This window comes from Caretta caretta, chromosome 5, assembly GCF_965140235.1.
Source record: "Caretta caretta isolate rCarCar2 chromosome 5, rCarCar1.hap1, whole genome shotgun sequence".
NCBI lineage: Eukaryota > Metazoa > Chordata > Testudines > Cheloniidae > Caretta > Caretta caretta.
Window position 1 is genome coordinate 101,428,421 of NC_134210.1, and position 20,568 is coordinate 101,448,988.

Below are 20,568 nucleotides of genomic sequence, written 5' to 3' on the forward strand. Positions count from 1 at the left end.
GAGCCCTTCTTATACCCCTCCCCAAGACAGCGGGGGGAGAGGAGCTGCTGGTCCCTGCTACAGCCCAATGGGTTCGCAGCTGCAGTGAGGTCCCTAAGTTCTGGGCCCTGCCCACCACGGAGCGGGAGGATGCTGAGTCCTGGGGATGTGGTTGCCATTGATCGGGCAGTGGCGAGAGCAGGACGCTGGCGGAGCCCCCAGGAAGCAGCTCGGGAGGGAGGGGTGGCCCACGGGGCTACAACTCTCAGGCTCTTCAGCCATCTCTCCGTCCACTTGTAGCGGGTGAGAGGCAGGTGGCCATGGAGAACGCGCATTTACAGCCTTTAGCGACGGAAAGATGCACCCGGTGCTCGTCAAAATGTGCCTGCGCAAAGTTATAGTCATCGTAAACTTCGCCGCCGTTCGTCACTAAGATCTGGACTGGAATCACTAGCCCCTGCTCGGCGCTGCCTGCTGAAAGGGGCTGCTTGTGCAGCGGTGGCACGAGGAATCTGCAGCGGCGCTTCTCAGGGCTGCTGAACTGTGATCAGGTGGAGATTAACATCCGTAGGGATTCGGGGATTTTCAGAGGGATGGCATTTGAAGTCCGCGCGTGTGGTTTCCCTCCTTACGAAACCCAAACGCTTAGACACTCCAAAAATGAAAGCTCACCACTGCTATTAAAGCCAGAAAACTTCTGCAATCAAATAGTTAAAATAATTATATCTCCTCCCGCTAAAAGACATCCAACAGCCCTACTCGCTGACCCACACGGCCCAGGGTTTGTACTGAATGAACACGTGCACATAAGCAAAAGGTCAAATTTTCAAATTAGATAGGCGAGAAAACGCTTTATTTTAAATGCTTGAAACTCAGCACAGTTAAATTGTACATGCATAGCAATAAGGCGCTATCTCCGGGCGACAGTCGGGTCGGGCGTGGTAACAATGTACACTTGACGGCTTTGTTTTAAGAGCTGAACTAACGAACAGCAATTTGGAGACTAAAGTAAACAGATCACAGCGCAGAGCCGAAGTTGGGGAAAGGTGTTTTTATGAAGTTTGGAGGCTGGTGGGTTCGGAGAGGATTTCCTATTGCCGTTCTGAACGAATTCCCACTTCCCCTCCGCTGCTCGACAGCGGCAAAGGCTAGACGTTCCCTTCTGCTAATAAGTTACACACACAAAAGAAACTATGCCAAGTATTAAACAGCTGGGGCAAAAGGTCCAGCCCCAGGCCCCCAGCTGGTCAGCTTGGCTTTTGTAAACTTCAGCTCGTTTGCAGGTGGATTTGGGCATGAAAATGGCAAGTGACACCGCACATGGGAACTGTAGAGGTTACTATTTACCTCCCAGCTCTGCACATGAAAACAGAAGGAAATGGCACAGCGGCAGTGGGATTAGAGAAGAAAAATCCGTAAGAACTGTACAATTCTCCTTCTGTGGATTTGTCTTCCGCTCTGAAGCCTGGTGCATACTGATCCTAGTTTTTGAGATCGAGAAGTCAGAATAAGGACATTTTCACCCTCTTCTCACCTAGCAGGAAAACCCTGGGCAAACTGAAGTTTACTTGGGGTCACAGAAGCCAGCCTGCATATCAAAGCTTTCTCCTTGCCAGCATTTCCATGAACACACACCGTCTAGTCCGTTACAGGATATCCATTCAAGTGTTTGCTCTCTTCCTTAATAGCGGCTACATTTTATTTACCCATACACGGCTTCATCTCTGTGCCCGTGTTTGCAAGAACCTTAGTGCTTTGTCATTGTACCCGAAGCAATGTCCGTAATATACAAAGACAACTCTGGAAAATATTCAAAGTACAAAATGAAAATAAATTCATCCAGGCTAAATGATTTATAAAGATGAACGGAGCAATTTCGCTTCTGAGAAAATACAGACGTGAGGAGGAACAATAGAATGAGTTTACTATGAGTCTGGTGCGGCATGCCAGAGCTTTGTCTTGATGTTAGCACGCCCAATAACATTACTTCTACTAAATGTAAACACTATGGGGGAGAAATTTCCACTTGTTCATTCGATCGTTATAAAGGAAATGTACATCACTGCGTAATTGCTGTTATATCGGTACTAATTTTAAAGGGAGAGAGGTTAAATCAAACCGGTTTTTCTTAAGAAAAGCAGCCGTGTAGGTTTCCTCTTTCTGCATACAACGAACGGTCTGGTTACGTTTAGATGGCTGGCTCGGATCTTTACACCACCACGCTGGGGGTGTTGCCCGGCCTCCACTAATACAATGTCATCTGTTTTGTTTTTCAGCCAGGCAGTTCAGAAAACAAAGCTGTAATTCTAGCCGAAAGGGTAGGTCTCCCCAGTCTTCCCCTCACTTCGCAAAAAAAAGTAACCCCCACAGATATAAAGCTAAGGAGCTGTTAAATCAATGACAGAGGTGGAAAGTAGCATCGCTTAGCAGCGAAGCAGAGGGGTGGAAGCGGCCACTTCAGCCTGGGTTTTTCTAGCTTTAAACAGTTTCGCCCATATCTTTTTATGATGTAGCAAACAAATGATGTAGGCTATAAGAGCAGGCTGCGCCCTGCTTTCCCTCTGGCGGGTATAATTAACCACGCCTCTTCCGGGATCTTCTTCATATGAATTGGACCCTCCGAGAGCGTCCCAATGAACTGGGGATGCTGCTAATCCATGCAGAGGGTCTAGGGGATGAAAACATTCGCTGCAGTTGGGACCTGGGCACGAATTGATTCTAAGGGCTGCAGTGCAAATTTGTTCTCACTGAACAGTTACAGGCTCTGCCTCGCCAACCTACAGGCCAAACTCAACTCAGAGTTTTAGCTCCAAAACCTGAACGTTTCCTGACCAGATCATCTGTTGGATCATATTAAAGAAGTTCTGTATTAAAATCTCAAATGAGTTTGAGTCTCCATAGTTTAAATTCCATGGTATTACTAATTAAGAGGTCTCTTGGTTTTTGGTATGGTTTCGCTCCCTTTTTTTGTGTGCAACTTGCAAGCTGCTAATTGTGATAGTACATTCTGAGACAGTCTGTTCTCAAAGCAGTTCTTTGTAACAGCTACTCACAGAGAGAGACTCAAAGCAATACTTTGTAACAACAGAAACAGCACCTAGAGACTCCCCGCCCTTTTGTTGTATTCATCTTGCTTTGTTAACAATTGTGATTAAAATAGAGATAGAGGATGTATGTGGATGGATGCTTGGTGTGGATAATAACTGAACGATCAGGGAGGTGCCAGCCTAAGAATCCAGCGTCCATCGGCTGAAGAAGGCGTCAAGTGGAAATAACTAGAGGACCCCCGGAGGGCAGACTGGAATCCACCCAACAGCCTCAAGAATGGGAGAACCAAAGAACAAGATAACATCTGGCAGCACAGAGCCATCAGGAATGTGCCATCTGCTGATTGATTCAGCAACAGCATGATGAAGCAATTCCCATAGATTAGCATAAGAAGAAATTCCTATAAAAATGGACTCTAGAAAGTGAGAACTTTGGGGTCTGATTCTGCAAACCAACTTCCAGGAGCATCAGATGAGCATCTGACAAGGCCCTGCTCCCTCCTCATGTCCAGGCCGCCTGGCCAGTGGCTTGGCATGAGCAACTCTAAGGCTGGTAACTATGATAACAACCTTACAGAACCTGTCTCTCTCTCTCTCTCTCTCTGTGTGTGTGTGTGTGAATGAATGTGTGAATAAATATGAAATTGAATGGAGTGTTATAGCTATAACTAACTGCTTACTATGATTCTTTCTATATTCACAGTAAATGTGGCATTTTGCCTTTTCCCCTTTAATAAGATCCTGCTGGTTTTTATTTTATTGGTATAACACATCATCAAAGTTAAACTCAAGGAGGTCTTCTGCATCTTCCAGAGTTGTTTTTGGAAGAGGGGACAAGAATGCAAAATCGATTTTTCTTTACCCACCGAATGATTTTTTCAAGGTGAACAATTATGTTAAGCAAATCCTGGCAAAATGAAATTTCCCCTATCAAGATAGGAGATTCTGTTTTGATCACCAGCCCTGGAACTTTTATCTATAGAGGTGCTGAACTGTGCCAGCTTTGGGCTAGAAAAAAGTTAACTATTTTTTTCCCCCTAAGGAAAGATGTGTGATCACTGGGGTGTGTTCTGGCTGGCAATCCTGCATTTCTTTCTTACCCGCATAATTCGCTTTGACTCCGGCTGGAATCTGGGGTAAGCTTCAGGGGGAGACCACTGGTGATTAGCTGTTCCTTGATATTACGGGATCCTTCCCAAAATCAAACTGTTCCCCTGCCCCCCAACTCTTCTTGGATGGGGACTAATATTTAAACTCTTCCCCTTGTTTATAACTACAGGGCTAACAAGTCATCTCTTCCTGATACCCTCTGCTAAATATCTTCACATTATACTGTACTAGCATAGCATTATGGCTACTCCATATATCAGAGGATTATGTCACAAACACTTTAAATGAAGTGGAGAGAAAATATCATGGATCTTCACCTGAAATAGAAAACAACATTGTTTCAGTAATATTTGTGGTCCTGATCCTTACCCTCTCAAGGAAAACACCAGTGGACTTCAATCAGTGCAGGAGAAGCCCTGCTAAATTAGCCCAGAATAAGGTGTGTAGGTTAAACAGGAAGTCAGTCTATAACAATCTTCTTTTGAACTACACTATACTGAATGAAAAAAATATCAACCTAATCCACCCTACATTATGAGAAGTTAAGGTTGCACAGTTAAAGAATTAAAATGAATGCAAGATGCATGTCTAAATTCCCAAGGAGGTTTAGAAAACCTCAGCCAGGATTCTTTGAGCAGTAATAACATTCATCTTGGATATGTACATTTTCTTCTTGTGCCTCCATCCTCCCCAAAATAGAGATCCAGATGCTTAAACCTCAGTTTGATCCCAATTTACGCTGAAAGTTGCAAGAGCAGGCACATAAAGTGAATGTTAATGACATAAAACACATTCCCAAAAATAGAGGTAGTGCAGTACATCTAGCCAATTGGGGCCCTAACTTTTGCAATCCCTTTCCTTTTTGTTTCCGCATAATAGGAGGAGAGGCAGGAGTGAAGTGGATCCATAAAGCTGGATACGTGGAAAGGACACCAAACAGTCTGTGAATAAATATCTCATTTAAATACAGTGGCACCTTGTTGCCTTACTTGGAAATAAGAGTAAAGAGGGGCTATCACTAGCTGCTTTTGCCAAGGTCATATGGGCAAAAGTAGAAGGGTGCAGGGGACTGACAGTCAGGGGCTGAGAAAGGGAGACACAGAATAGAGCTACTTTTCCCTACCTTATGCTAAGAATTGGAGAAGGCCTTAGCTAGCAACCTCAGACCAGCTGATGGCAGGCCGGCAAAATCGCAGACCAGAGGAGCCAAGTACAATCACCCCAGAAAATGAGGATCCAAGAGGGGTGGAGGAATATGGAAATAACTGCAAGTGGCTTAGATCAGGCTGCACAAGCCACTTTACTTACTCTGGTGGTACCTGCTGAAAAGTGCCTTCTGTGCCACCATTGCTGTGGAGGAAAGGGCGCATAAGGAGATATGTGGGCAGCCTGCTGAGACAGACGGCATACAGGGTGGGCTAGCTGGTTGACACTAGCTTGGTTGCTCTAGAGAGACAGAGTCAAGGGATGAGGAGAGTCCCAATAGCAGAGATCTAAAAACAAGCAAGGTTAGGGGAGAACAGAGCAGGAGCACAGGCTGCAGCTCCTTGCTGTGGAGGTAGGAGATGGGGGAAGATCACACCTAAAAAACCTGAAAAGGCTGGTGCTATGCATAAAAACAAGATTCTGCTTAGTCCTGACTCTTCAGCTTCAGTGAGCCACCAGCATCCAGGACAACAATCAACAGCATCCAATCAACAGGATGGGAGCATTAGCCTCAGAATTGTTTTGGGAAGCTCTAAAATTCTCTATTGTGGATGTGCACCAGATATAGTCATTCATAATACTACATGACCCACACACAAACATAAAAAAAAAACCTTATCCTTAATTATTTCTGTGAATACATATGATATTACTATTGCATCATTTAAACACATGCCAAAATTTTAGAAACACTAATTTACTCTATTTTATTCTATAACATAAATGCAAATATTTAAACAGATGATTTTGAATTCATAACAGGAGTAATGTCAAATTCAGAGTTTAACAGTTCTATAAATTGCAAGAGCAAACTGAAGCTTCTGTACTGCATGTCATCCATTATTATAAAAGTCTGCAGTGTTAAGGACAGATTTTTCTTCTTCTTTGTGGTGTGATGTCAACTGTTTTCCTGTTTCTCTGTCATGGTAGCTATAAATACTTGTTTAAGGATATCCTTATCCAAGTTCCTGCCTGTAAACAGACAAAAATTCATATTTTCCAGCATATCACAAAATAATCCATACATCAATGAAAAACAAGTATACAAACACCTGTTACATACTAATGAGTTAAAAACACAGGCTTATTATAATGATCTTAAGTTGCAACTTTAAGCTATAGATTTCCAAACAGGCTACAATAAGGTATAAAATAAGAGAAATGGGGAAGAAATGCTGGATTAATCTTCATTAAAACTTCAGAGTCAAACTGGAGTTTAGATAAAAAAAACAACCAAAAATCTTAAGAGGTGTGTGGTTTCAACATTAATTATGAACATTTCTGAAAGAAAACATGAGATCAGCCTTTAAGATTACATACACCTAAAAGGTAATAAAATTTTTTCCTTATGGAGAGTTATCAAATCTTTGATTATAATCATTCCCACAAGCTTGTTTTTAATCCTAGATTTTTTTTAAAGTTACATATAGACTTGGAAGTATTCAATTTTTTAAATCGATAAATGGTCAGTATACGTCGATGTCACTGTACACACAAACCAACAAAATATTTCCATCAATAATCACAATTTACAGACAGGCAAAGAAAAAAAAGAGTGCCACTTGAGAATTTAAGAGTTTGATTTAAGGATATTTACTTGGGTATATTTTGACAGGTGATGTTGATAATTTCCATTTTAACTGCTATGAAGTGTTAACTTTCTGAATATCAGTGTCTTCTACTGTCATTAAATACTGTCTGACCCCCTTGTCCCCATAATGTCCCACAATTGTGAAAATTTAAAATTGATAAAAACTGAAAAAGGCTTAAAACCCATAATTTTGTGCCACAAGGAAAATGTAAATTATTAAAAATGCTTAAAAATAAACTACTAATATTCATCAAAATGATAAAAATTGAATTCTCCTAATCCTACATATATAATATATAAAACATACATACACATATTTTAATTACACACACTTCATATATGCATACAATTTATGGACAATTGTATTTTATTTACTTTGTTTTACCCGTTGAAGAATTGTAGTCTGACTTTGGTCAACTGTTTCTCACAACAGGCAAAACTAAGAAATGTGTGGTTTCCTCTTACCTATTAGAACCAATCTGTTTGTTCTTTCATCATCCTCTTTCCAGATTACCATGGTCTCTTCTAGATCATACAGTTCATGGACACCTTGGACAATCACCTGGTGAGATTTGTCTTTAATAGACACCAACCCCTGATCAGGACGACAGTTATTGTTATTATCACAATAGAGCCTAGAGGCTGTAATCTGAATAGGAACCACATTGTGCTAGGCACTGTACAAAGAGAATACAATAATTTGAATATAAGACAACACAACCCGCAGACTTAACAAATAGGAGGAGGAAGACCAGATAAGGGTAATGCTGGTCAGATTATATTACATTGTCTAGCTAGTGCAATATATGTTTTCTGATTCAACTGGAAAGTTGCCAGGATTTTTAAATTTTCATTTTTAGCCTATGTATTTCAATTGTTTAAAAAGCCAGTTTAGTTAATATAATGTATGTGTGACTGAGAACAGCACACCGTTTCCTATCACAGTAGGTAGACAGTACAACACAGAGTTTCTTGGTTATGGATAATTATGATCAAGTTGTTGACACCCTCAGTTTTTTTACTATTCTAAAACAAAGATATATGAATGTGTATGACTGTCAATATTTTAAAAAGGCTCAGCAACATAATGAAGTGATTAGAGCCAACACAATGAGACCACAAACGAGTGCCAAAAACTCCCATTGGAAAGATCCATTAACACTTCATAGAAAACCTTGCAAAACTTTCTAGTTACACACATCTCTGATTATCTTATATACTGTATCTTTTCAGGAGGATGGAAGAGGTTTTAGTTTTATTTTTTATTTATACACACACACACACACACGGTCATTTGCATTAAAGTAGGATCTTGTCAGTCAGTTCCTTTCTACTTATTCCTCATCTGAAATCCTGAAGTCCTAATCCTCTGTTTGACAAATTAACTGGTGTTAAGATGACTGTAGTGTCAAACAGGACTATAACTTCTGGTGGGACATAAGCAAAAAGATAAACTGTGGCACCCATACTACAACTGACTTGGACACATCTGCATGGAGGCCCATTTATTTCAATGAGGCTTAGTGCACAGACACTTGCAGGACAGAGGCCTTCCTTATACATTTTGCTTTGATTCAAGTGCTCAGTATAGTAAAATGTGGGGAAAATGCAGAACATATATTGATACATAGCAACATTATTTCCTCGCAGACTGTATTTTCTAAGTAGTATCAGTGGGTTTTTAGATTTTAGGGAGGAGGAGGACTGAAGACAAACAAGTGTCCTGATTTTCTTGTAGTAGGACCAGACAAATATATAACCAATACTGAAAGTTCAAGTAAAAATAATTATTTTGTCACTCAACTGTTCACCATTACAAATGCTGTTCTCATTAAGCAATAAGAAAATAAACCTGAACATATTTTTTCTCTTTACTGTACGCTATTAAAGCATTGACAGAGTTTTGAATGTGCATATTTTCTGTTATGACCTTTTTAACCAGCTGTTTGTTTTTGGGGGAGTAGGTAACATACACTGAAATAGAAGCTATTTATAAACTCCTTGCAAATACAGGACAATATTTTCCTGAGAAATTTCACTTAATGTTTGCATATCCATTGATTGCTTCTTTAAAAATATCATCTCCTCAGGTTCTCAGGTTTGTAGAGAATGTTAAGTGTTGACTTTGACATGTTTCCCCTCAACTCCCCTTCCCGAATTTTATGGTGCATTTCAATTTCTGCAAGTTATGTCAAGAAGTATAATTACAACCCTAGGTATATTTTCCAAGTGAAGTGACCATTTTGGGTGTGATGGGATGGGATCTTTCAGAGGAATGACAACACACAGAAGGAAGATTTCAAGGACTATATAACATTCAAGAGCTGGCAACCAGGGCTTCTGCAAAGAAAACTCAACATTAACACAACTGACCATTATGGAATAGCTTGTGACTAGCCCTACAGTAGCAATACAGGGGAATAAGGATTCTTCCACCCTTGCACAGCGAGCTGACCATAATTCTAGCCTTGGTGCTTGGGGGAGTACAGGAACTGTGCTTCCTCCCACTAAATCTAGAGCAAGTGGGCTGAGAGTAAAGGGAACGATGTATGGGTCTTCTTCCCCCGTGTGCTGGCCAGCAGAGCTTGCTAGCCATGTGGGAGGAATGAAGCGGTGGGAGAGAACTGCATCCTGAAAAGGAAGTTATTACCTCCTTTCCCCTAGCTCAAATGAAGTGATCCAGGGATGGGGCAACTATGAACATTCAAGGATATGGCTGGACTGTTTTATCCTTAACAGGAGTAAGGGAGTTAAAAAATAGAAGTTGTTATAAAAAGTTAGATAAATTTAAAAGCTGAACCTTGAGTCTTATGACCTCCATGGGATGACCAGCCTTGTCTTTCACACTCCTCTCCCACAGAAGATTCTACAAATAGGAATATGTTTTTAAAAACTGAAGCTTTACACAAGTGATAATTTTCTCAAGTGGTGTAGTACACAGTTTTCAGGTAACAGTTATGCAGCACTCACCTGAATAAATTCATTGAGATTTTCTTCAGTTGTGTTTCCTAACATTTCAAACGTAACTGTGACAATACTCTGCAAGTAGAAAGATCTAAGCATTAATATTCAGTTATTCTAAATTAGAGATGAATAAACTTAACAGTTCAATACCTTATTTAAAACAAAATGTTTGTACACTTAACAGTATAAATTAGGAATTGTAACAAAAACCCCCAAAGGAAAAAATATCCGCGCTACTGGTTCTGCTCTAATATAGTCTATTACTCTGGTCATTTCAGCTGTTTTTTATAATGTCAGTTTAAGGAATATGATTCCCTACAGTCAATACTTTTGGGTATTTTGATGCCATAACATTTCATACTGTAGAACTCTGAACTAACTGATATTTCGTCCTTTTAAACAATTGTTAATATGACTAGGCTGTTAATACTGATATCTTTCAAACGTGTTTAATAAAGTTACTTCCCTTAGCTATTTTTTTTTTGTATCTTCATGGTTGTTCCCATTCACCAGCACAGTTTCACTGCGCTGATACACGTGTGTCACAATAAGGGGGTTCTCTTTTAATGCACCAGACTTCATCCTGTCATTGCTGTACACTTTTTATGCTATGAAAAAATAAAGATTTATAAATAGATCTCTAAATAAAAAAAAATAAAATGTTGTATTTTACCCAAAAGTGAACGACGGATTACTACTTACAGCCTGATCATAGACAAGAAAAAAAAAATCAATGTGCCAATGTCCTGTTCAGAACTGCTGGAATTAATTATTTCAAAATCCATTAAGAACTACGTTTTATTTAAAGCTCAACATACAAAATTACCATCTCAGTGGGGTGAGAGAAGGTAGGTGAGGTGATATCTTGTATTGGACCAACTTCTGTTGGAGAGAGACACTTTCAAGCTTACACAGAGCTTACTTGAAAGCTTGTCTCTCTCACCAACAGAAGTTGGTCCCATAAAACATATTATCTCACCTACCTTGTCTCTCCAAGTGGTTATAAAATTTGGAAAAAAAATAAAATATGACTAAAGCAGCAATTCTATTAGTTTACTCAATGACAGAATAATTCACAAAATAAACCAACCCACACCCCAAACAAGAACTAACATTTTGTTCACAGGTAACTTCAAAAGAGGTACCGAGTCACGTCTATTATGCTTCACACATATTGAAGCTATACTTCTATCGACTCTCCACATGAAGTCAATAAGCACCCTTTATCCTTCAGAAGAGCTTGTAGCCAACTGTGAGAAAACTCCCTGCTCTCATTTACACCTCGCACATCTCAATGTTTTTTTTATAAACTGTTGAGTGTTAAACTAAATAGGGATAACAACAATGAACTCATACTGTTTCGTAGTGGAAATGGGCTGCTGGTTAAACAGTACCACACTACATAAACAATAATCATTTCCTTAATGATATCAAGTTGCTACCTCCCACATAAAATTCACGTAGTATTATACTTAGTACCTCTTTTCCCACTAGGTATTCATTTAAGTGTTTATGCTATTGTATTTTAAGAAAGACTTAACACATAGGATTAGTGTGAACATGAATCTGAATTATGAGAGAAATTCTGAACTCTTAGGCACTGGCCACAAAAATCAAATCTAAGCATAATGTAACTTAAGTTTAAGCATTAATTATCAATCACTCTCTGCCAAAGAATTTTAATTATGGATGCGTTGATAGCAACTCCAATAATCACGGTCACACTGAGATTTGAGCTAAAGCAGTGGTTCCCAAACTTTTTTCTGCAACGGAGCCCTTTGGCATCTGACTAAATTTCCCAGGCCCCTTTCATTTTTATATGTAGTTTCATGTTGCAGTTATTGTATTACTTATTTTGTTATTAAAATAAGACTCACAGAGGAACCAAAAGTAAACAGTCTGCAATTATAACAAGTTATTTATTTATTTATTATAACAACCATTAAACTGTGTTATCAAAGTATAGGTAGGTATCATAGAACATTATGGAAAATACAGTCAATAATCAAATATGTTATGACAAAAGAAATCATAGGTATTGATATAAAATATAACTATAGTAGTTTTGTTAAAACATTTAAATTTAAAACTGAAATAAAAGAAACATATGGTCTTACTCAGTGTGATGAGTGGGCCTGCCTTTGTGAACACAATTTTGATATATTTTGCACAATATTTGAAAGTTTCAGCCTAAAGCTCTTGCATTGTATCCAGTTTGTATCTATATCTTGATTTTAATGAGATGAGTGCCGAGAAACCACTTTCATGCAAATAGGTAGCGGCGAATGGGATTAAAAACAAAACAAAACACCACAGCTCTGGCTTGACAGCCTTGGATACTTTGATTTCTGTTACAGCCAAAACTGGATCAATGAATGCTTTGTAAAGTCCATCTTCAAATCTCCATCACAGAACAATTCCATTAGTTCCTCCTGTCTTCAATATTCAAATCCTTTGATGGTTTTGCTTTTCTAGCAAAGAGGTGTTGAATCCAATTGTTGGCATCATTCTTCACAGGAAAATATTCTTGGAAATTGTCCTTGAGGTTTACTCAAATGCCGAAAAATGTTATATTTTGCATTTTCATCTAAAATAAATCTGATAAAGACAATCAAAATTGTCATTTGTCACACGACACCACAACTGAATCTTTATCATCATTGCTTCTCCTTAGTCTTGATCATCATACATGGTAATTGATATTCCTTCCCTGGAGATCTAAATTCAGTTAATTTAACTGAGAAAATACGTCCTTCAAGTATGCCAGCTGTGATTGTCTAAAAGGTGCAATTTGGCTGTCTGAAAATTCAAAAGGATACTCCATGGAAAACGACGTCTCTGAACAAACAGGCCAATACCTTCCCTCGGGGGAGAACCAATGGACTTGTGTTTGTAGAAGTAATGAAAAGTGTTCACTTCCCAGGTTACTGCAGAGTGTTAAATATGCACAAATTCACAGGATGCAATTTTTAAAAATTCATGGTTTTAACATCATTTAACACTGCCTTTAATTCTGCTGATTTTTTTGCCCCCAATGTTTCACAACATATGCTAGAACGGTACCACTGCATTTTTGGTGGCACTTGACATACTCGAGCGACAATTCCACTCAATTTACACCCATCATTGCTTGAGCTTCATCAGTAAACAGACCAACACAATGCTTTCGTAAAAAAAAAAAAAAAAAAAAGTTATTAAAAAAATATCTTCTGCTGTTGTGCATGTGGGCAAAGGATGACACCTCATCAAAAATATACCAAACATATGCAAGAAGATCAGCAACATCTGTTGATTTGCAAGGCAATATACAGACTCAACTGCAAGCGAGACACCAGTTTTTCCACATCATCACTCATGTCACGTAGTCTGCTAGATAGTGTATTGTTCAATAATTTCTAATTGCTTTCCTTGCTTCTCTCCTAGTATTACGTTTATTCACTGCTGGAAGAATCAGTTCTTCAGCAATTGTGTGTGGTTTTCCAACGTTAGCAATTCTATAGCTAACTTTATACAAAACCTCGAGAGCTTTATGATTGACATGGTTTGTGTTAATAACATGCTGTTTTCCAGCCTATAAGTCGTTTAATTTTTGTTTGAAAAATTCTACAGGCTAATCTATGTACAGAACACATTTTGTAGGTAAATGTCAGCAGAGTTTGGCTGGTTTTAAACACTAATTAGAAAGCATTTTGTAACACAAAACACAGTTTGGCAACTGTATATCTTCTTGTATGACACAGGTAAAGCCAAATTTATGTGAAGTTCATCATAGTTCCTCTTCTTCTTTATTCTTGCATAAAGTTTGTCACCTTCCATATTTTCATATTTCACACCAGTGACGTGTCAATAATATTTCCTTATTACTAGCTACACTTTTGTTGTCACTTTGATCCTCGTTGATTTCATGTTCGTTCAATAGTAGATATATTTTTTCTTCTTATTGGTTCCGCTTTTTAACCACTGGTCCATTTTTGTCACAAAACAGTTATTTTCATTTTAACTAACAGTTTCAGTAAGCTTAGCTATGGAGCTGTTTGAAGCCTCTGAAAATACACATATAGACAAATACACCGAGTCTAGTTTAGTGGTGTCAGGATTCCCCGAAAACCTATACATGTAACTTTATCTGTATTTCTGTTTCCCCTAAATGGGGCTATTACTTTCCGAGGTTTCTGAGTCTTGAAATGAATGGCAAGAAAAGTGTTTCTAAATGCTAACAGGGGGGTTTAGTCCTGAATATGCAAGTATTGGTACTAACGGAATGCCTCTGCCAGCATGACCTCGCATACATTGTGCATATGACATCACGGTGTGTGGAGAATGGCATTTTGTTCTCACAATGGCATCCTCCATGCAGCAAAAGTGCTGGAATGCTGTTCCAGTGAGTTCTGGCCCAGGTACAAGGGACGGACCCCCCACATAACCCCTGGTGGACCCCACTTTGGGAACCACTGAGTTAAAGTCCCATTATTTCTCATTTTAATATTTTGAGTTTAGTTTCCAGGTTTAAGACCACTGGGATTTCTATAATGCTGTTTTGTCAAAACATGACTAACTTTGCTGATTTCCCTTTTCAAAATTTAGGCCCAGTTTAACCTTTTTGCAGAACCACAACAGTCCACAAAACCTCTCTCTCTCTCTCACACACACACACTCTAACATTCACAACAAGCACTTTTGGTTTAAGTGCAAAACTTGCAAAAACAACTATTCCTCTAGTTCATCATAGTGTTTTAACAACAGCCAATGGAACAGTGCACCCATCAGCTACTTCAACTATGTGATATAACCTCTTTGGTTCTGCCTCCATTTCACACAGCAATTGCCCTTATGCCTCCCCTACATCATGCCACAACTCTAATTTTCAGAACTTCTGGGGAAATGCTAAAGTTCACCAGAGAAAGTCCTGATCTGACCACCTTCCCTGGTTTCACGGAACATAGCTCCGTCTGTGTTAAGTCCAAGCTGGGCCTTTCCCTCTCCACCTGCTGGAATTGTGGGGCCCCAGGTGAGGGAGGTGGCATGGAGTTCATTTATGTGAGCCTTCCCTCATTCCCTGACATACGCTACCGAGCACAAAGCAAGTATTTTTATAATTCAATTAACTTGACAGTGTCCCTTTAAAATTTGGCTGTCGCCCATATTACTGATTATATTGTTTCAGGGTCTTTTGTTTTTATTTGAAGGTTACTTTAAAAAAATCCTGGATAGTTTTGAATTGCTCAGTGAAGACAAATTTGACAAAGCATTCTCGTTCAGTGTCTAACGAAGCATTCATATGTTAAAATCACACCTTCCTCCACAATGTATTTACCTTCTCCCCCACCACCCTCACCAGTGCTTTCATTGTTCATTTACATTGCATGTCTGGGTTCTAAATAAAGTTTCAAACTACATAAGGAGGGAGTCCCACTCTCCCCGTTTTAAGCAGCAAAACTAAATGAGTGCTCTTTAAATGAAAAGAGCAATTTAGACTAAGGCAACAAGGGTCTTGTAAGTTCCAAACATAAAAAGAAGATGCCACAATTACAATGCTCTCACATAGAAACAAATCTACTCATTATTTAAATAAAAGAACATTTTAAATACAGCGATCCCTATGTGGCCAGCAGCATCTTACAAGAGACAGATAAAAATGGTCCAAAGGTGAATATTAAAGCAAAAATCTATTTAATATCAGAGCATAAATTTTGGAATACGTTTATGAACTAATCCAAAAAAAATGCAAGACATTTATATAAAAGTGTCAGTGTCCTTAACCCTGTCAGAAAAATATTTTGTGCCTCACTAAACCAGAGGACACCAGAGTCAATATTTTTGAATAATTATATCCTTACTACACATAATGTGATTTTGTTCCCTGGGTTTCAAGTAAATTGAGTTTTGTAATCCACTGCATATTTTGTAACCCTGGTTACTCATACTGGTGGGGTACCCAGTTATATTTTATATGATCTTACGTGCATGACTCCATGATATCCACAAGAGTCTCTGGGGGACATGTCCATGTACCAAACAAACAAAAAATTCTCTGCTTTCACTCTTCTCTGTGACTTCCATTGTCTTATCCCTGTCTTTCTCACACTGAAAGCTATTTTTGCCCTGTATAGCACCAAGCACATTGTCAGTGCTTAACAAGCAATACAAACAACATTGAACATAGGTCTATTTCTGTAGCAGTGATAAACTGGGCTTCTCCCCCACTCCCTCCAATTTGATTTTTAGTTTAGGAATGTTTAAGGAAGAAAACATTACATTTTCCATTAATCAAGTAAAAGAAAAATCTAAGAGGTAATAATGAACCACTTCCTATTGTTAAAAATGCAACAATGACAATTCTAACTCTGTACTAGACAGAGGGTCAAATTCTGCCCTGACATACACCCTAAAAAGTAAAGCCTTTATCCTACAAACTCTGTATGTGCTTAATTTTAGTAATGTGAATAGTCCATTAAGCACATGCTTAGCTTTACTACCATGAGCAATCCTATTAACTTCAATGGAACTGCTCACAATAGTTAAATAAGCATGTACTTAAGTGTTGGCAGGATCAAGGCCTAAGTACGGCAGATTCTAGTCCAGAGAGTTATAAACCCACAATTATACAGTTTTTCTTTGTAAAACAAATTACAAGCATCTATGTAAGAAAATTTACACATATTGGGCTAATATGTCCGTTGGCTTTAACCAAGATTCTAAATGTATACATGCATAAGTTGGTGCCCAACTACCCAATTTATACACGCAAATACTGTCTGGGTGCACAAAATATGCATGTGAAAAATAATGACTACAAATCTAGGGCCCAGTCCTGTACATGAATACTTTTAATTAATTTCAATGAGGCTACTCATGCGGGTAAAAAGAAAAGGAGGACTTGTGGCACCTTAGAGACTAACCAATTTATTTGAGCATAAGCTTTTGTGAGCTACAGCTCTCTTCATTGGATGCATTCAGTGGCTAAATTCATTCATGTGGGTAAAGTTATTTACATGATTGTTTGCACACCACTTTTGAAAATACGGCCCACTGTATATGTTTAGTTCAACAGAATAAAGCACATCCATATAGAACAATGCATGTATTCAAATTATTCCTTAATACATTATCATTTAGTTAATGCCCACTATAGATCACATGATTAGCATGCAATGCCTAACATGCAGCAATTACCCAGATGGATTTTGTTATCAGCAGGTTTAGTAGTTACCTTATCTAGGTGTGGGTGTGTCGTCTGCACATGCTGCAGCTTTTTCTGCAAACTGAAGAGAAGTAAATGTGAACCTTGCATTGTATGAGACGCAAATACTTAGCTACTTTGTGTTACTAAAGTATCAAAAGGACTACAAAGAATATATATAAACATAAATGAAGCATTATCTAGGTACAGATTGAATTTTACATGAACAAGAAGGACAAAATAGTAAAAATTAGTATATTTAAAATATTTTCGTACTTAGTTTACTTTGAGATACATATGTAATTCTAAGTAATGTGCACCTATAAAACTTGTCTCAAAGTGTGTTCTGATCACCTATACATATACATAAACCCATACACACATTTTGTAATACACAGCAGCAGGCATGGAAATTACTTTAATTCCAGCACACTGAACAGATGTGATGAGAGTCATGTGAGAATCAGGAAGACCAGAGAAGAAAAGGTAGCAGTAATCTATGCCAAAAATGGCCAGAGTATGGTCAAGCATGCTGGAGCAGCAGCAACTGAATGAAAGAGACAATTTTTGGAGATATGGCATAGAAAAAGCCAGAAAAAAAAAAGTAAGTCTTGTCATCACCATTCTGACTGAGAATTGGATCAGTGATCACTAATACAGATCATGTAAACAATGATTTGATGATATATACAGAATTTTTAATAGGCAAAAAATACTTCCTCCATCAAGTGCCTGCTTTATAAATCTTGGCTTTCCTAAATCTTATTTTAAGAAAAATATTGCCTATATATTTCTATCTACCTACACTTTCAGAATGCTTCACATTTGATCAGATGCAAGGGGTGGACGGAAATTGTAAAAGGCACTGCTCTGTTATTCTGTGAGACAGCACACAGATAAACATTTTCCAGCAGATTATGTCTTCAACAATTGTAGCATATATTCAACTACAGGGAGGCCAAGGACTTCAAAACAAAACATCTGCAAGGTTTTAAGAACAGCGAGGGGTAAATAGGTAAGAGTGGGTTTAAAAAGAGGGGAGGGGGAAAGTTTGTGTGTAGACAAGCTGTTGGAGTGAATTAGTCACCCCAGGAGTCATGATAAGGAGGGTGTCAAGTTTAATCCTTCACAGCTGGTTAATCTTTGAAGGATTTTCTCTGTTTTGCAACTATACAATACATCTAAATACCAATAATTTAATTTTACTTGTTTGTTTAATCACTGCCAAACGTCGTTTCATAGCTATAATGTCATTTCCATAAACCAAACACAGTAAATGGAAAGGACCTTTTGATTACTTGAGTGACATTTGCTACTGTAAACAAAAACAAAAGGGACGAAGGCTAAAAAAGGGACTCATTCTTAAAATAAATCAAAGCATTAAACTATTATACAAGTTAAATCTATGCTCAAATGGCAAAATACATGGAGAGTTTATATATCTTAGTTATAACATATGCACAGACAGCTGGCAAAAATACAGCTGTTGCAAATAATAATAATAAAGGTTTTGAAATAAGTATTCACTTTAATACTCTAAAAATGCAACAAATCAACTCTCAGCCAACTTTTGTGTCAAAACGAAGGGCAAACTGAGTCATCCCAACAGTATTACTAAGAACACAAGGCAAAAAATCAATGTAGTCCTTCCTTTCCCTACTTTAAATCATGTTTTTAAAGTTATTAGGGAGCAGGGCAGGAGAAAGGACCTGTAGCATTTACTAAAACAAGATATACTATGTGCCAGCTTCCTTCCAGCTCTGCTAATGAAATTAATCCCTAACATGAGACACCCCTGTTAGTTCAGTCCTAGTCCTCTCAAACCCAAATCATCAAATTGTATGTTTTGTGGTGCAGGATAATCCAATAAGGACTAACGTGAGGCCACAACATAAGAGTTTAGGATGGCCTAAGGCTCTACATTTGAACCTAGGTCTCCAAGAGAGAGATGGTCAGAATAACCCCAAATTTTGGGGGGGTTCAAAATTTGAATTGGACTTTTGTGGCTCAGACTCATTTCTAACCTAACAGAGAAAAGGTTTGTACAGTAATTTACCGTGCTTAGAGCCCTCAACGGTCTCTCACTTTAGATTTAAGTTTACCTGTAAAGTCTATTCTCACTTTATTATAAATTGTTTAAAGGAGAAGCGCTAAATGGGGCAAAAAAGGCATAAGAAAACTATGTTAAATAAATAAAACATTTTTACACATCTCGCACTTTTGCTTTCCTTGTGTCATTTTTTGGTCTTCATCCACACTGTATCGCAGGGGAAAGAGGTACAACTGTATTACTTGTCAACTCAGTGTATGAAAATAAAAACACATGCTGATCACTCAGATGCATTTCCAAATAGCATGGCTTGTTAAAATTGTGAGTTAAATATCACAATTTTAATTGAAGAAGAAATATTCAAAATGAAGTACAGTAAGATTTTAACAGAAAGCCTTAGTTCAGGTGCAGGCTTATATTAGTAGTTTGACTACACATTTTACTTTTCAAGAACACTAGTGTAAAAATAAAATAAAATAAAAAAATAAATCTTTCAAATATTAGAAACTCAGGAAATTCAGAACTAACGTCCCAGATAAAGTAATCCATGCTACATCAACTCTGTCTCTGTACAAATGTCAGTTTACCATCACCCTACTTTGCAGGTAGCTTACCTAAAATGCACATCACAGAAACTGCTTTTATAGTTTCACGCATATGTCTTCAATATAAAGTGTGGTAATTTGTCACTGTACACTTTTGTTCTGTGTGTGCAAGTGCTCTAATGTGTCTAATTACAGATTTGTATTTTTTTTCAGTAAAGCACATAATGTAACACCACAAAGAAAGCTGTAATGCAGCGTAACTTCCAAAGATCTCTGTGACTTCAGACCTGGCCACTGGGAGCTGCAGGGTCCCGCCGCCTCCCGCAGCAGGAGGGAGCTGTGAGGTACCCCCGCCGCCTGAGGTAGCAGCCCCTAAGCTAGTGGCCCCAAGCTCTCAGCTGCTATGGGAGCAGGGGTACCCCGGCTACCACCAGACGGGGGGGACCCTGGGCTGGGGGGACCCTGGCTACCACCAGACGGGGGGACCTCTGCAGCCCCCGGCCCGCCCCGCAGTGGCAGGGGGATCCCTGCAGCTCCCCATTGCGGCAGTTGCAGGGGGGTTCCCGCAGCTCCCTGCCATTGTGGGGGGGCAAGGGGTCCCTGCAGCTTCCCTCCGTTGCTGGTGACAGGGGGGACCCTGGAGCTCTGAGACCCCACTGATGGTGGGGTCCCAGAACCCACAGCAACCCCGCAGCTGCCCAGTCCCTTCCCATTTTATTATGGATATTTTTAGTAAAAGTCAGGGACAGATCATGGGCTTCCCTGAATTTTTCTTTATTGCTTGTGACCTGTCTGTGACTTTTTCTAAAAATATCCATGACAAAATCTTAGCTTTAATTATGATTCAGACAACCTAGTTAATTAAGACAACCTAGCAAGCACTGATAAAATTTAAC

The 20,568-nt window shown here is 38.8% G+C and overlaps 1 protein-coding gene across 1 annotated transcript in view; it reads right to left on the reverse strand.

Moving 5' to 3' along the window:
• Positions 1-6,023: 6,023 nt before the first annotated feature.
• LOC125636379 (zinc-regulated GTPase metalloprotein activator 1C-like) overlaps positions 6,024-20,568 on the reverse strand; it is a 42,419-nt gene continuing 27,874 nt past the window's right edge. The window contains 6 exon segments of the mRNA XM_048849351.2: positions 6,024-6,259; positions 6,262-6,314; positions 7,399-7,528; positions 9,734-9,799; positions 9,904-9,972; positions 17,108-17,159. Coding sequence (XP_048705308.1) covers positions 6,176-6,259; positions 6,262-6,314; positions 7,399-7,528; positions 9,734-9,799; positions 9,904-9,972; positions 17,108-17,159 — 454 coding nt within the window. The 3' untranslated portion in view covers positions 6,024-6,175.